Here is an 18,132-nt window from a genome sequence, read left to right on the forward strand (position 1 = left end):
TACGAGAGCTACTTAATTAGTGCTCGTCTAATGATCTTATCATCAGTGTGTTGCCCTTATAGGATATTCTTAATATCTTTGAAATAAATTTGTTCATTCAAAATGATCCTATTTTATCTCATAGTAACTATTACATCTTCTTTCATGAAAAGTTAATTACTATCAAATAGCAATTAAGTCATTGATCACAAAGGCAAACAATCCATGACCACGTTTATTTTTCATCTATCATGTAATGCCGATAAGAGGATATCATTTACCTATTAGTCGGGTTATGAATTCCATTGTTGTAAATGATGCTACATATTGTAGAGGTTGTACACCCAACGCACCAGCTTTCGGTTCCTTTTATATTTAAACTTAGACTTTTACTTACATCAAAGTATACGAGTCACGCATACATAGTTCATCATCCACTCAAATTAACGTATGTCACACTATGAATGTCACAAGTGAATAAATCCATAAACGGATATAGGATCTATTCTACTTAGATCCTATCTAATGTACTGTCAGTCCGGTCAGTCACATCTATATCTCTATCTTCTGAGAGTTATTCGCTCCAATGCTCAAGACAAAACATCTCCTTAATCGAGCTTGATAGATGTCATATTAGTCTTTCAATCGATTTGCTTATTTCCGATTAGACTAAGGACATGTTAGATTAATCTACTAATACAAGTTGTATTTTCGTATTATAATCCGACCACATAATATTGCTTAGTATTTGTTAAACATTAGATAACTAGTGAGCTAATATTTGTTTACATTTTCTTTGCGTGCAAAAACATTGAGGAAAATATACAAATTGTATTAATGTAATTAATGAATGTTATTAAACTAATTTGTTCGAAAAATACAAATATACAAAACGAATATACTACACTTAAGATACCAAATTCTACAAAATTTTATCCATTTTAGGGTTTTAATTATTTAAATAGGTACAATTCAAGTAATATAACTATTCAGAAAGAATATATTTAGATCGGAACTAATCAATTGAATTTAACTTTTCTTTTTGGTACACAATTTAAAAATTAAGTTGCATAATCTATGTTTAAAAAAAGAAAAACGAAGAATGAATAATATGTGTGATTGTGTTTGAACAAATTTGAGTCTAAATTATGTTGGAAGTAACCATCATATTGTTATTTCTATATGAAAAAAAAAGCAGCCCAAGTAGACATTTTCACCTTATTTTGAAACTTCGCTGTTGACTCAAAATCGATTTCTTCAAAGGCGACTCCAATCACCTTTTTTTTTAAGTCTGTTTGTGACATTTTTTAAGCATTCAGAATTATTATTTTATGATTATAATAAATCATAATTTAATGATAAAAAAGTATTGCTTGTATTAATTTTTAATTTAATTAGAATCATATAAATTAAGAATTCTATCACACGCGTATATCATTAGTTAAAAAGGAAGTGCCAATTGGACGTTTGAGAGTAGACCTTTACCCTCCATCTGTCAAGCATTGACCTTCCGGCTCAACTATCCATCATAAGCCACCCACTCACCTCAGGACCTAGCTACCTGCTTTGTAACAACCTGCCACGCCACACTAACAAACAAGAGGACCTGTCTTGTAAATATTTCCCAAATGATGAGAAAGGGATCCTTCTTCCTTTAAGCAATCCTTGAGCGCTTACTCTTTGCAACCTAACCTCCTTCGCTCTCACAGCCTTCTCCCTATCCTCTTGCCTTTCTCCGACCCTCTACCTGTTTAGGTGAATCGACTTTCTTAGTATCATCGCATCCTCCTTTTTATCTTACCCCTTATTGTACTATGTATCAACAATTAATTAATCTATATATCTATATATAAAAGAAGGTCATTGACCTTCCTCATGCTTACATGTGGCATACACTCATCATACTCCTTTTTTTAAATGGTTAATTTTTAGTTTTGATCATTCTAATATGCTTAAATTTGATATTTAAACCTTATACTTTAATTTTTAATATAATTTGATCTCAATATTTTTATAATGTTATTAATTAGTTCAAATAGTTAACATTGTTAACTTTTCAATTAAAATGTTATATGGTTATATATAAATTGACAGCAGATTTTTAAATCTAAAAAATAGAGGGGTTAAACTCTTGAAAATAAAAGAATGAGGACTAAATTCCAAATGTATGATGTGTAGAGACTTAAGAGTCATGGTTGTTTAAATTGATTGAGTCTTAGCTCGATTGGCATGGGCATTGTTGCCAATGCAAGGGGACGTAGGTTTGAGTGCGCTAAAATGCATTATCCTCCTATTTATAGGTTAGGGAGGGGCTATGGGTAGTTCTAGACATTGTGTCAAAAAGAGCATATATGATCATAACCTATAATGAGATTGTTCACAAAAAGTCATGGTTGTTTGAATCAAATTAGACCAACTGGGGTATTTTTCCGGAGAAAAGCATCAAACTAGTTTACCCATGAATCAATACGGTCTAGTTGAACTAGGTTAAAAACCCAATTGAATTAACTTTTTATTTTTTTAGAATTTTTTTATATTTTTTAATAATTTATTTAATCAAACCATATGAATCAGTGGTGTGATCAATTCGACCACTAATTTTGTTCTGAAATTCTTTTTAGAGTATATTTTAATTTTTAAATTTTTACTCTATAATTTAACACAAATAAATAACCAACCCAAAGCAAAGCGTGAATGGACTATTCTAATTACTTCTTAAAAGTAGAGTACAAAGAAACTAGAAAAGTAGCAAAGAAAGATTAGTTAACAATGCAATTAAATACCAACATTTTTTTATTACACAGTTAATCACCCGACTTTTATAATTTTTTATTTTGGGTATAAAAATAAAAAGTTTGTAATTTAGGCAATGTTGTTACATACTTTAATCGTTTTACTTACTATTGTTATGTACTTTTGTCATTTTAGTCACTCGCCGCTAATTTGTCATTATATACACCCATTTTAATCACTCAACTTTAGTAAGTTTTTATTTTGGTCACTCTTTTTTATCTTTTTAATTTCCTTTATTTATTTTCTTTTAAAAAAATATTTTTTTCAATAAAGGGAAAAACCCAAAAATTTGCAAGGGAAATTTTAGGTTAGCTTTAATTTCATTCATTTTTTCCTTTTAGAATTAATTTCAGTTTTTTCTTAGTAAAAATGGAATGGAAAAATCCAAGGTATTAGAGGGAATTAGTTGGATTTTTATGGGAAAAAAACTTGAGCTTTTACAAAAAAAAAATCAATTTATCTTTTCCATTTCCTTTATTATTTTCTTTTTTTTTAGAAATAGTTTTAGTTTTTTTTCAATAAAAGAGAAAAATCTGGGGTTTTATAGGAAATTACTTAGAATGGAAAAACTTAGATTTTTACAAGGAAAAAATAATTCTACCTTTTTAATTTCCTTTAGTTTTTTATTTTTTAGAATTAATTTTAGTTTATTAGTAAAAGGGAAAATTGGGGTTTTACATGAATTACTTGGGTTTTTTACAAGAAAAAACTTAAGTTTTTACATGAAATTGAGTTACAAGTGAACAACGTGAATTTCATCTCAGCAATTGAATAATTTAATTCCCTATAAAAATTTAATTTTTTAAAATAAAATTAATTCTAAAAAGAAAATGAGTAACTAAAATGAAAACATACTAAAGTTGGGTGACTAAAATGAATGTATGTAATGACAAATTAATGATGAATGACTAAAATGATAAATGTAACTGTAGTGACTAAAATGATAAAAGTATGCAACGAAGGTGCCTAAATTGCAAAACTTTTATTTTTGGAGCCCAAAATAAAGATTTATGAAAGTTGAGTGACCATTAAAATATGTTCAAATTCACTATAATCTTTGTACATTTGAAATTTAAGTTCTTACTTTTATGTTAAGAAATTTAGTTTATCAACTTTTCAGATTTAAAAATGTTAGTCAAATTGTTAGAATTGTTAAAATTTTTCTATTTAATTTTAGATTCATTAAAACATCATTTTTTTATTACATATGAGTACCAAGTGAAGGTTTTTATTATTATATATATTTCAAAATGTCATACGGTCGAATTTAATAGAATAAATTTAATAATGTTAACAATTAAGTTTGAGTCTTGAAACCTGAAATGCAATGGACTAAATTCCTTAAAAAGTAGAGAAATTAAATTCCTTAAAATATGTGTAGATTAACTAATTTCTGAATGTGCAAAAGCTACAAGGACCTGGAGCATATTTTAACCTAAATTAAACTCATGATGAGCACAAATCATATACAAACTACCTATGTTTGTTGAGTTGAGCGGTATGATGCTAATACCTCTTAAGTAATTCTCAAGTTCAAATCTTATTATTAGAGAAAATAACATTAGGAGAGTTTGCCCTCTATTTAGAACATTTTTGTTTGAACTAGATCAGATTAGTCGATCGGACCGACTGGATCGAGAATCAACAATTAAACTTGGTGTTGCTTGGTTCAGCTAAATCAACAATTAGGGTAACGTTAGCCTAATAAAGGAGTGAGTAACCATTTTGTGGCATCTTTGGATTAGATCTATGCTCATTTAAACTAAGGATGGAGGTGGTGAGGCAGGTTATCTCGAGCCATGATGCATTTTGCCTTGATACTAATAGTATTTACATAGCTTAAAGGGTACTAGATTTGAGGGATAACTTTTTTTTCGAGGTGTTGAAAAAAATTGGTTAAGAAAACGGTTTTATAGTTATAGCGAAAGTTTTAAAAACTTTCAAAACTAAGCCCTTGTGTGATGTTTATAGTAATAAACTCTAATATGGTCTTGTTCCTTAGTCCTTATCAAATTCAAACATTTCCTTATTTTAGTTTTATTTTATAAATATTATTTATTTATTTATTTATTATACATCTGGTCTTGTTCCTTAGTCCTCACCAAATTTGTTGAGCACTGGGCATCACCTTCACCCATTCATCAACACCAATAACCCTTACTCTGAACTTCTTCATTTTCACATCCTCCGTTGTAGAGCCATAGAACTAGGATTGGTTGTAGAGCTACTGATATGGCCTTCTGCCTACTAGGTCTCCAAGACCTTATCCTTACCTATATGTCTCCAGTCATATTCGCCCTCAAGCACAACCTCAAATGGAACAAACTTGTTCTAAGCAACAATCTAAAGCCTTGATTCTTACCCTTTTTAACCTCGGGCTCTATTGACCCAACCTGAACATGGTGGTTGAAAAAAGGAAAATTTTGAATCTGTTTAAGTTTTCTTCATATTTTTCCCTTTAATTTGTTTTATTTATAAAATTGTTATTTCAATAAATAAATGGTGTGTTAGAAAATGGGAAAAAATAAATCTTTATTTATTTATAAATATGTAGATAATTTTATATGTATTTTTATAAAATCTTATATATTTTTATCAAAAAATAAACATTTAAATATTTTTAATTTTTAAAATTTTTATTTTTTAAGAATAAAGACTAAATTGGTAGAATGCGTAAAGTTAAGTGTTAAATTTTTTTATTTTTTTAAAATTAAAACCAAATTTATAGAATTTAGAAATATTAGAGAACTAAATTTATTATTATACTAATAAGAAAAGGTCATATCAATATTTTATTTTCACGCCCAAAAAAAGACCACAACAACAATAATAATAATAATAACAACTGTGACTAGAATATTAGAATGTGATTGAAAAGATTATATCCTAACTCATATCTTATAAATCTTAATGTATTAAATTGAAGGCTCATATTTTTTTATAGGATTTCATTTTTTTTAATTCCATTCGCGTTCCCATTATTTTATTTCGATTTATTTAGCTTTTTAATTTTTTTAAAAAGAGTTATTTTAAATTTTATTTCTTTTAATTTTTAAATTTGTATTATTTATCAAATCATCTGGATGAAAAAATAATGTAACGTTTGTTAACTTTACAGATATGATATCAGCATGACATCCATGCATATGCCACATCAACAATTAATAAAGTTTAAAAAGTTTTAGAAATTAAAAGATATAATTATTAAATTTATTTTAAAAAGTATAGAAATTATTAATTGTTATCAATGTTAAGAGTGATTTGATAAATAATACAACTTCAAATACTAAAAAATGTGAAAAATTAAATGTAAGGTTTTATAAAGTTGAAAAGAATAAATCATTATAAGTTATATTTTTTATTAAATTAATAATTAAAATTTAGATTAGATTAAATTAAAATAAAATATAAAAAAATTCAAAATAAGGTTGAAAACATTGATGTGGATTGTCCAAACCTCAACGTTTGAAAATGTGTAATAAGAAAATTCAAAGGGCGGCTCCTTTCCATAACACAACTACGGCTCATTTCAGTTCCATCCATTTTTTTTATTATTATTTTTAGTTGTTTTATATTAATTTTTAAATTTATTATGGTAAAATGAACTTTTTTATTGCTTTTGAATATTATTTTAAAGAAATTTTAAATTTTTTCATAAATATTTAAAAGAACTCTTAAATTATTTTTGCTATCTTAAATAGAAAATATTTATTTTTATATCATAAAAATTAAATTAATTATATATTAAATAAAAAAATATTCAATTTAATTTTAAATAACCACGATTTTTTGACTTACATTCCGTCAAACGTTCAAATACTTCAGTTCAAGTTGATTTTCAATTTGACAGCCCTACCCTTACTCCTAATATTGTATCAAAAAAGAAAAATTATGATTCATCAAACCTTTTGGAGAGCTAGTGGCTATTGGTAAAATTTACCAACTTGTTTTATAACCTAAATTACATAAATACTCATTAAAATTTTATTAAATATATTTTATGATTAAATAAATTAGCACCAAAAAATTGATTGGTCTATAAATTTTTTTAAAACAATATTGTTGGATTTTTTGTTATCTAATTTTTCTTCTTAAAATTTATATATATATATATCATGCTACTTTGGTTTTATATAATACTTAAAATTATTCATAATCATTTTTCAACTCTTAAATATGGTGATAAACACGCTTCAACGTGCTCAAATTCACATCTTACTATATTGACAACAATGCCGATACTAATCGAATTAAGACTCAATCAGCTTCATTTAACTAACGTTGACGAGTTTAAAAAATGCACATGGAAAGATACTTATGTTATATTATTTAAATTTCCAATGGGTTGGATACAATAAACTTGACCTCAAATAAAATGAAAAATAGAAATTGAAAATTTAATGATGTGGGTGTTGACTTTATAACAGGGTTTAAATTAATGCTTTAATTTGAAAATATTGAAAAATTAACACATAATGGAAAAAAATCAAAAATAAAAATGAAACAAACTATGTGTAAGTAGCAAATAAAAGGAAATTATAATTTTGTCAAACGCGGTTTTAGCGGTTTTGCTACTCATATTTTGTTTGATTATTATTAAATAATATTTTGACATTAGAAAATTTCGTTTATTTTTGTTGCCATCTAAATTCACTTCTATTAATAAATATTGTATTATTTTACAATTAATAATAATATTTATCTAATATATAAATAAATAATTTATTTCTTAAAATATGTATAATTGAATCAAAATTAAAATTCCGTATGTTTGATAGCAGCAGATCAAAGTTCATATATTAAATTACGAATTAAATTAAAGTTTAAATGTAATTTTGAGATTTTTTTTGTTATTAGCTTTTTTTTAGTAAATCCCAATATTTTGAAATAAAATATTGAAAAATAAAATAAAATATGTGCAATGTGAAGAAAAATTAATTTGAAATTTTCTTAAAACGCGTTTGTAGTTGTTTTCTCTTCATATGATTTTGATATATTGAAATTTTAAAGAATAATTTCAGTTCCAAAAATAAAATTTTAAATTTTTTTTGAGCAAAAAGTCTCTTACTTTTGTTGCCATGTAAATTGACTTTTATTAAGAGAGTTAGGCCAAACATTTATCCTCCATTACCAAGACTGTCCTATAACTCTTTTTCATTGTTTTTTTATAATTTCATTTTTATTGGTTAAAGTTTTTTTATTTATTAGTAATAAAGTTTGGGAAAGAAAGTATTTTTAAGAATTTGAAGTAATTCCTAAAATATATATCTTGTAAAGTTTAATTAATTAAAATATTCAAAATAATAAATACATTTTTAAGAAAATTAATTATGTTAATTTAATTGAGAAAGAGTGTTTGGACACCATGAAATAATTGTAAAAGAGTGTTATTAAGGAGTAAACTATTAAAATAGTCATTTTTTTTGTTTACCTCATACATTTTAATAACTTATGTTTGAAATATTATGTTTTAGTCTCTTGAGTTATCGCATTGTAACATTTTAGTCATTGAACCGTTAATTGTCGCTAACGGTGTAACGTTAAACTGATGTGGTGCGCTAAATCATCATTTCAAACAAAAATTTTAGGTTAATTTATACAATCCTGCTCATGCTTTATTCATTTTGAGCAATATAATTGTTTTTATTTTTACATCACATAAATAAAGGAAGCAAGTAAGAAAGAGTGTAGTACATAGTTTGCAAATTGAAGTTTCTTTGTATTTAACTTCAAAACTCATCAAAATCATTGAAAAAAAATAAACACATTGCAATTCTCAATTTTCTTTGTTTTAATCTTCGGGGTTCTTTAATTTATGGTGGAAGAAGATGAAGTTTGGCAAGGAATTTGAAGCACAAATGGTGCAGGAATGGCAGGAAGCATACGTGGATTACAGTAATCTGAAATCAATACTGAAAGATATCTTAAGGTTCAAGCAATTGAACAACGCACCGTCTCCAATGGCAGCAACAGTAAAAGGAAAATTGAAGAGAAATGCATCACTTTACAGAGCTTTCAGTGGACTAACAAGCCGGTTTCGACCAGATTCAACATTGAAGAACAATGAAGATGAAGTGATATTGGTAAGTGCAGTGCAAGAAGGAGACGGAGAAGGGGATTACCAGACCATGTTTCTCAGGTCAAATGAAGAAGGAGCTGAACATGAACTTGTTTTCTTTAGGAGACTTGATGATGAATTCAATAAGGTTATCAAGTTTTACAAGAAGAACGTTGCAGAAGTTATTGTGGAAGCTGATGAGTTGAGTAAACAAATGAATGCCTTGATTGCTCTTAGGATTAAGGTTGATAATCCAGTTATTGGACAAAATGATGTAAACCTTGTTCCTAATGGATTTTCTTCCAATTCATCATCAATTGATCATCCCACTAACGGTGGAAATCAAGGTAAGTGAAACTGAAAACCAGGAAAAAAAATCTGGGTTTTGTTTAAGGAGTCCGATTCCAAGTTTTCTTAAGTTGTTGCACTCTGGTTGTGTGTAGCATGGTCAGTGATTAATGTTATCAAAGAAGAGCAAAAGGAGGAAGATAATGATGGAATCAATGGAGGGGAAGGTAATAAGAAAGAGGGTTTTAAGGCAGCTCCATTAGAGGTTTTGGATCATGTAAAGATCAATGTTGAGGTTGGAACTCCATTATCAACACTCAAAGCTGTCATCAGAAGTTCAAAATCAGACTTATCATTCAGCAGGAAAGAACTGAGGACAGCTGAAGAGAAAATCACGAGGGCTATTGTTGAATTCTACAGAAAGCTTAGACTTTTGAAAAGCTACTGGTAATTTCAATGGCTTCCTCTGTTTCTTTTTTTTTTTTCCTTCTGTTTTTAATAAGTAAATTAAAATCTGTTTATTTTATTGGTGGGGCATTTGATAGTCAATCATATCTGTATTTGTTTGATTTATCAGCTTTCTGAATCAATTGGCATTTTCCAAGATCATGAAGAAATATGACAAGGTTAGTAAAATTCACCTTTTTTATGGGTTAAAAATAAAATGAAATCAGAATATTGTTGGTTGATTCGAACTGGTAGCATGCAGACCTCATCTCGAAATGCATCAAAAGCTTACTTACAGATGGTTGACAAGTCTTACTTTGGCAGCTCTGATGAGGTTAGAAATGGCTAAGTAGCACAAGGATATGACTCTTCAAATACGACTACATCCCCTTTGCTACCCAACTTAGCTCTTTTTGTTTTATGTTTGACAGGTTACTACACTTATGGAAAGGGTGGAGGATACATATGCTAAACACTTTGCTAATGGAAATCGCAGAAAAGGAATGAAAAAGCTAAGACCTCAAGCTAAAAGGGAAAGACATAGAATTACATTTTTATATGGTAAACACTTTTTCTTTTGGCACTAAATGAGATCGGAAAAATAAGTTTTAAATTTTTAAAGGACAAGCAACCGAGTTAAACTATATTGGGATTTTTCTGTCTCCATAACAAATTTGTGTTGACATGCAGGCTTGTTCTCAGGTTGCTCCATTGCACTAATAGTGGCAATCATTTTGAATTTACATGCAAGAGCTCTTCTTAAGAGTGTAGAACGTGATCAGTACATGGTCAACATATTTCCACTTTACAGGTACAGTTACTCGAATGTAGAACCCATCAATTTGAGCCAGCTTACATGCCATCTAATACGAGTAATTAATACTTGAGTGATAAAATTGATGATTGTGCTTCATCACTGTTCTTTGCAGCCTGTTTGGTTACATAGCACTGCACATGCTCATGTACGCTGGAAACATATACTTTTGGAAGCGTTATCGAATCAACTTCCCATTTATATTTGGTTTCAAGCAAGGCACCGAGTTGGGATATCGACAACTCCTCCTCCTCACTTCTGGTCTTTCTTTGCTTACATTAGCTGCTGTCATCTCACATTTGGATATAGAGATTGACCCTCGCACTCAAACATTCCGAACTTTAACCGAATTAATCCCACTCTTCCTCCTCATTGTATGTCCTTTACATAACTTATTTACTATATTTTCCTTTTTTCTCACTGAAAAATGACCAAGTTCTTCTTATTGTGAATTTCAGCTTGTGGTTTCAATAGCATTCTGTCCTTTCAATATCATATATCGTTCAAGCCGATTCTTTCTTATCAGATGTGCATTTCGCTGTGTTTGTGCACCTCTTTACAAGGTGCCTGCAACTTTCAATTGTGATCCTTTTTTCCCTTTCCATTTAGGTATCAAATTGTTAAAAAGTGCATAGTTCGGAGACCAATTTACATATAAATTATCTTCATGTTATGACCATGTAGGTCACCCTCCCTGATTTCTTCTTGGCAGATCAATTTACAAGCCAGGTTCGATAACTTTACTGTAATTACTGAAACCTGCTTAAATTTGTTTTCTTGTCAATATCTATTCACATTATACATACATATATAAGCGCAGGTTCAAGCATTTAGAAGTTTGGAGTTCTACATTTGCTACTATGTTTGGGGAAACTTTAGAGAGAGATCGAACAAGTGTGAGGACAGTGAAGTTTATAGAGTTTTTTACATTGTTGTAGCCATTGTTCCTTACTGGCTCCGTTTCATTCAGGTAATTGGTGACACATAGTTCAAATTGCATGTAAAATATCTGTACGGATTATGGGTATATATTACATATGGGTATTTTTAATTTTTTAACAATTTTCATATATTTTGTATCGATTTAAAACATCATATTTAAGGTCGGTAAAATAACTTGAATCCATAAAATTTCAATCCAACTTAGACCTTATAAGATCGGTATGTATTTTTATAAAATCTTATGTATCGAAACACGAGTATGGGATGGTTCTATTGTAAAATTATCATATTCATTTGTTTAAAAGCTTTGTTGTGCATAACTTGCAGTGCCTTAGACGTTTATTGGAAGAAAAAGATGCAGCACATGGTGTGAATGGTCTGAAATACTTATCAACCATAGCAGCGGTTGCCCTTAGGACAATTTATCAGTTCCAAAAGCAGAAGGCAACAACATGGCTGGTCTTGGCGGCTGCAACTTCTGGGATGGCAACCATTTTTAATACATATTGGGACATTGTCATCGATTGGGGTCTTCTTAGAAGAAAATCAAGCAATCCTTGGCTTAGGGATAAGCTTGTTTTACCACACAAAGTTGTTTATTTTTTAGCCATGGTAAGAAACCATCCCACTAATTTCTCTTTCTACCTATATGTTCATGGTTGTTTGATGTTGGATTTTCAATTGTAATACCATCTCTTGAATGAACATCAGATTAGGTTAAGGAACTAAAGGGTGTAAAATTGCAGGCGTTGAACTGTGTGTTGAGACTGGTTTGGATGCAACAAGTTTTAGGTATTCAAACTGTACTTTTCCTTCACGGGACCGCCTTGACTGCTGTTGTTGCTTCCTTGGAGATCATTCGTCGTGGAATTTGGAATTTCTTCAGGTATTTTTAAACTCTCTCTCTTTTACTAGATACTGTCATGGTTATTTTTGGTAAACATATGATATGAAATTTGATAGGTTGGAGAATGAGCATTTGAACAATGTGGGCAAATACAGGGCATCCAAATCAGTTCCCTTGCCTTTTTGCTACGATCACAATGGGGACAACAGCATGTAACAAGCAATTTCTCCAAAGGAGAACTTATACCAGAGTATGTAACCAAATTTAATCAAAAAATAATTTTGAAGTTTTTAATTTTAGAAAAAAAAATTTGTAAGTTTAGATGCAAAAAAAAAAAAGTCTTACTATTTTGAATTTATTTACAAAATTGTAAAGTAAAAGGACTGATTATAAAATTTGACGGATATCTGAACATTGATAAATTTATGAAAAGAAAAATGGTTGATATGTAGAACCAATATAATCTTTGTGTAGCATACACATTAATTTTTATTATTGCTACTTCTTAACACAATAAAATTGAAAATAAACATCAAATAGCCATTTGAGAAAATGCATTATAAATGGATGGGTTTGTTTTACAAAAACACTTTTCCAAAAAAAAATATTTTTGAAAATTAAATTAATTTTTTAAAAAAAGTTAATAATTTTTAATGTTTAGATGATTTTATGTAAAACTTTTTTATTGTTTGACGAATTTTCATGAAATTATTTTTTAAATTTATTTTTAGTGATACAAATACAATATAAATATATTTGCTATAAAATATTATAGAAACATTTTCCTTTAACAATTGATATTTGGTTTATAATAAGATAATGTTTTATAATAAATAATATCTTATCTAGACTTAATGATAAGGTATAATGATGGATTTAATCCTTAACATTAATTTATATCTTTTGTGAATATGACCCTTATTTTTTTTAGTTAAATTTGACCCTCAAAAAAAAATTAAATCAAATTTGATTATCAACCTTTTAGATAGAATCAAATTGCTATTTTTAAATGAAAATACTTGCTAAAACGTTAATTTTTTTATGACTTAATTGAATAGTTGGCCCTCAAACTATATCTTGTATTTGATTTAGATACCTAAACTTTTTTTGGTCAAATCAAATACCTAAACTATATTTCCGTAACAAATATGAACCTTAGTCGTTATCTTCGTTTAAAAACCCTTTCAACCAATAAAAAATTGACATGTTATTAAAATGTATTTTTCATTAATTATACTCGAAAAATGAAAAAATAAAATAAAATATTTATTTTGTAAATTAAAAAATAGGGTAAAAATAAATAATCCAATCTAACCTACACATAATTACCTTTTTTTCTTCAAGTTTTGTTTCATATTTCCTCTACTCGTCTCTTATGTATCAAAATCTACAATATTTCACAAGATTTGAACAATGTCAATTTTTAGAAGCTCAAGCAATGTCTATTATTACTGCCAATTGAGGGCACCAATTTATACTTCCAATATGCCTTGGAGTAAAGGGGGAGAAATTATGGTTGTTTAAACTATAAAGAGGTATTTAGTGTTTATTTGACTTTTAATTTGACAACACTATTGGGTTTTTAAATGAGTTGAATTTTTTAATTATAATTTTATTGCAAATTTCAAAAACATTTAGATTGTTAATTCCTTTGAAATCGATTATTTAGACATGAATGCGAGTAGAAATGTTATTTGGGTTGATGGGGTTCTATTAGAGTTTTTTTCGTGCAACCCTCTAAATTAAGACCAAAACAGTTCACAAAACATAATGGCAAACAAGTTTCCATATTTTCACATGTTTTCTAAAAAGTATATTAAACAATTGATAAAAACAAAATTGCAAAGAATCTTCCTAAATTGAGACTAAAACAACTCACAAAAATAGTTTCCATGCACAAAAATATACCAATCCAACCCAAAAGTCTATGAAACCCACAAAATATGTGAATATACTTATAGTCTCCAAATGGTTGGTTTTGGCGGTTGCTTTGGGATTGTCTTTCTTGGAGTTAGCTTTGTGGTTCCACTTAATAGATCACCTCTATGAGATGACATTGGATTTGCCTTAGTGTTTGTTGCTTGGTTTAAGGTTGTTGATGTAGGAGGCTTAGTGGTTGCTAGTTGGTTTGAGGTGGTTGTTGTAGGATGCACAATGGTTGGTGCCAAGTGCAACGCACTAGTTGTTAGGGTAGGAGGGGTAAAAGTTGTTGAAGCTTTCATTACTCTCTTTGCTACTTGTTGTTTGGTGTGAAGCCTTGAAACTAGTATCTAGCCTTCTCTTCCAGGATAAAAAATGAATAAATCAACTAAACACAACATAATAAGCATGGTTAACTTCAAGTTACTTACATTAAAGATTTACAAACCAAATTTATCATTTGTATACATTTTTAGGCCTTGCATGATCCAAGTGCAACATGCTTAATTGGTTGTTGTTTGGGAGGTTAGGAGTGAGTCACCTTAGCCCTGGTTGTTGCCCTTTTTGCTAGTGTTGTAGATGTTGTAACATTTCTCAATCTACTTGCATATGCATATTGTTGTTGGTTCCCTAGATGTTGGTGCCCTTGTTGACATTCCCCTTGTTGTGATGAAATTGTACCGATTACTGATGCATGAGGAGTTTGGAATGTAACTTGAGATGATTAATACCTTAGTTCTTCATTTTGATGTTCCATATTAAAAAAATTGAATGTTAGTTGCTAAACCATCAAACAAAATACAAAAGGCCACAACCATTTACCTCAATTGTTAATTGTTGTATGCAAGATTGTTTGATTGCTGAATCATCTTGAGTTGCTTTTAGTTGTACCTACTCAATACATATTAGTACATGGATAAAATTCTAAGTCATTTAACTAAAACAAGCACCACAAACAAGATTTACACTTGCCTCAAGTTGACTTCTCAGCCTTATATCTGACTCAACCCAACTAGTTAATAGGGAATCAAATTTCAATTCCATTTACAATTTAGCACACATATAAAAAATTTCAATCATGTATACTATAATAATTCAATTCAATAACATAACATATGTATTTCATATCAACCAATACATATTCTCACTCAATTTTATAGCATAATTCATATTTTAAACAATTCATATTATTTTCTATTTTATTCAATTTAGTCCTCTATTATGAGAATTCACATTCAAGATCGATCCAATATCTTATACCATTACTATATACTTACCTCAGTACTCCCATATGCATGTAATATGAAAATACAAGCAATTTATATGACTTTAAATTATAAATGTACAAACTAGAAGTTTTTGTTACTCGTCGATCACTTTCGTTTTTCCTCTCCCTCTCAACGATTCAGTGTTATTGTTAGATACAAATAATCATAAAACACATTGCATTATCAACCTCAATCAAAACATAATCAAATACCCATTTTTACAAATTTTACAAATTATTGAATTTAGTCCCTAAAATCGGGACAATCATAACTTTCAATTTAAAACCTTGGATTAAAATCTGATTTCACCAAAACTCATTAGGCACCCTCTATTTTCTAACTCCTACCAATAATTCATGATAGCTTTGCATTTTATTCAATTTAGCCCCTAATGTACGAAACTAAAAATTAAGCTTTACAATTTAGTCCTTTCTTATACTAAGCTTAATTTCTAATAATTTAACACCAAAATCATTCAATTCCCTACCATGGAAACTTTCTAAAACTTTAACAGTTTTTCAAATTAGTACATGGGTTAGCTAGATCAAGTTCCCATGATTCAATTTCTGTAAAAATAAAAGAAAAATGGCTAGGGACTTACTTGAAATTAAAGCCAAAAAGCTCAAAACCCTTGGCTATGGTGTTTTGCAATTCTTCTTGCTTAGAATTGGATTGGGGAAGATGATATTCTCTTTCTTCCCATCGATTTGTTATATATATTAGGATTAAATTATAAATTAATTATTTAATTATGTTTTAACTAAATTAACTTTAATTAACTTAAGTTAGTGGCTAATTAATCATAAAGTCCACTAGCTTATAATCTAACATGGTATAATTGCTATTTTGAACCTTTAGTTAAAAATCTATAGTAATTGAACTTTACAATTTAATCCTTGGATCCTAATTACTCACAATTTTGACTAAATGGCTTAACAAATTTTAATTCAACAATATTATAACTTTGTAAACATCTCTATTAAGTATTTAGAGGCTAGTTTACGAAAATAGGGCCCCAAAACTGCCTTTTCCAGTACCATCGGAAACCGGGTTGTTACAATATCATTCTTTTTTTTTAATTTTTATGAACTTTTATATATTTTTTGAATATTTTATATTTTTTAAATGATGTGGCATATATGAAAAATATTGTTGTATCAGCATGAAATACATGTGGATTGCTACACAAACACCATTAAAAATTAATGTTTTAGACAACATTTTTGTTAAAAAAAGCGATTTGACTATTTTTTAAAAGTTAATGACCAAATTTAACTTAAAAATGAATAAGAATAAAATTGACAAAAAATTGTAAATGTTCATAATTAAATTTATTATTGTGCCTAATAATAACCAATATCTAATTAAAACTTAATTTAAAGATATATATTTTATAATATATTAGAGCAAACAGTGATACCTCACATTAGAACTTTAAAGGGTAAATGAAATTAAATATGATTATATATTAATATATTATAAAACAATTGTTGAACAAAACTGTATATTATAAAACCATTATTACTAAATATTTAAAAATTATAATATATAGTTATTATTAAAATATTAATATAAAATTTTCAATAAATTTAAAGATATTATTTGTAATACCTAAATTTTACCCGCCCTTTTGTAAATAAAAACATCAAATATAAAGCCCAATTTTTACAAAGCAAATGACCGGCCACAAGGCCCAAAACCCGAAATACAGCAAAGGGGGCCCAAAGTTTAGAGGCCCAAGACTGATTCAGGGAACCCTAGGGTTTCCAGGAGGCAACAGCGCCACAACTGAGCGAAGCCAAGCCCCGAATCTTCACGATCTACACCTGCGAACACAAGAAAGGAAACAAAAATCAAATCAGATCGAATCAATCAAAATTCGTTTCCTGATTTCATTTATTCTATTTGGCTATAAAAAAGCCATTCCAATACTGTAAAAAGATTGGATTTTGGGAAATCAATAAAAAAGGCTTTATTTTTTTCAACACAACAGAGAAGCAAACAAAGCAAAAGGTTGTTACTTGTAGTTTTTTTTATTCTTGTTTTTATCATTATAGATACACAAATAAAATAGATAAGGGAAGGAAGGAAACCACCTGCGTTTGGAGCCTAAATCGCCGTGTGCCTCCGAGGTAGCCGTCTCCGAGGAAAGATGGTCAGAAACCGAAAGGTTTCTCGAGTTCTTGAGGGGTCTCTGCCTCTATTTTGAAGGTTTTAAGCCCATATTTGGGCAAAGGGGTCGAGAAGGCTGAAAAGGAGATTTTTTTCTTTTTCGGCCACCGCAGACGGTGGTGCCGGCGCTGGAGAACGGCGGCCAGCGCAGTGGCCGGTGACCGTCCGATGACCGACCGATTGTCGGAGGACGAAAAGGCTGAGAGAGTTTTTTTTGGAAAACTTAGTTTTTTTTAAAAAAAAAGGGGTTTTGAAATGAAATGTGGCCTTAATTTTGGCTTAAATAGCCAATTGAAAACGGCGCCGTTTTGAGGGGAGGATCCGCGCGTCGACCCGACCCGGACCCAGGATCCGCGTGTTTTTATGCGGAGGGGAAAATTGCACTTTTAGCCCCTCCGCCTTTAAATGTCTTTATAATTAGGTTTTTTTATTTTTTAAATTCGCTCTTTAATTTATTTTAATTTCAATTTAACCCTTCTGGAACGACACCGTTTTAGAGGAGAAGGGAAAACTACTCTTCCAGCCCCTCTATGTAATTCGCGCGTTCAATTTGGTCCTCCAAACTTTATTTATTTACTGATTTGCCCCTATTTTTACTTGATAC

At 29.2% G+C, this 18,132-nt stretch overlaps 1 protein-coding gene and 1 long non-coding RNA gene across 2 annotated transcripts; one reads left to right on the forward strand and one right to left on the reverse strand.

The window, feature by feature from the left end:
• Positions 1-8,516: 8,516 nt before the first annotated feature.
• On the forward strand, positions 8,517-12,619 carry LOC121216292 (phosphate transporter PHO1 homolog 9). Its single transcript, XM_041091873.1, has 13 exons — positions 8,517-9,177; positions 9,274-9,565; positions 9,696-9,744; positions 9,828-9,899; positions 9,997-10,126; positions 10,256-10,376; positions 10,495-10,753; positions 10,838-10,942; positions 11,064-11,108; positions 11,200-11,349; positions 11,649-11,933; positions 12,068-12,207; positions 12,285-12,619. Exons 1-13 carry the CDS (start codon positions 8,601-8,603, stop codon positions 12,382-12,384), a joined length of 2,325 nt encoding a protein of 774 aa, XP_040947807.1. The 5' UTR covers positions 8,517-8,600; the 3' UTR covers positions 12,385-12,619.
• A 4,319-nt stretch (positions 12,620-16,938) lies between these two features.
• On the reverse strand, positions 16,939-17,756 carry LOC121216293 (uncharacterized). The gene is made up of 2 exons (XR_005912402.1): positions 17,453-17,756; positions 16,939-17,182 (listed from the first exon to the last, which is right to left on the reverse strand). It is a non-coding gene; the product is annotated as an uncharacterized lncRNA (long non-coding RNA).
• Positions 17,757-18,132: the final 376 nt, after the last annotated feature.

The sequence above is a fragment of the Gossypium hirsutum genome, chromosome D04 (genome assembly GCF_007990345.1).
Source record: "Gossypium hirsutum isolate 1008001.06 chromosome D04, Gossypium_hirsutum_v2.1, whole genome shotgun sequence".
NCBI classification, from domain to species: Eukaryota; Viridiplantae; Streptophyta; class Magnoliopsida; order Malvales; family Malvaceae; genus Gossypium; species Gossypium hirsutum.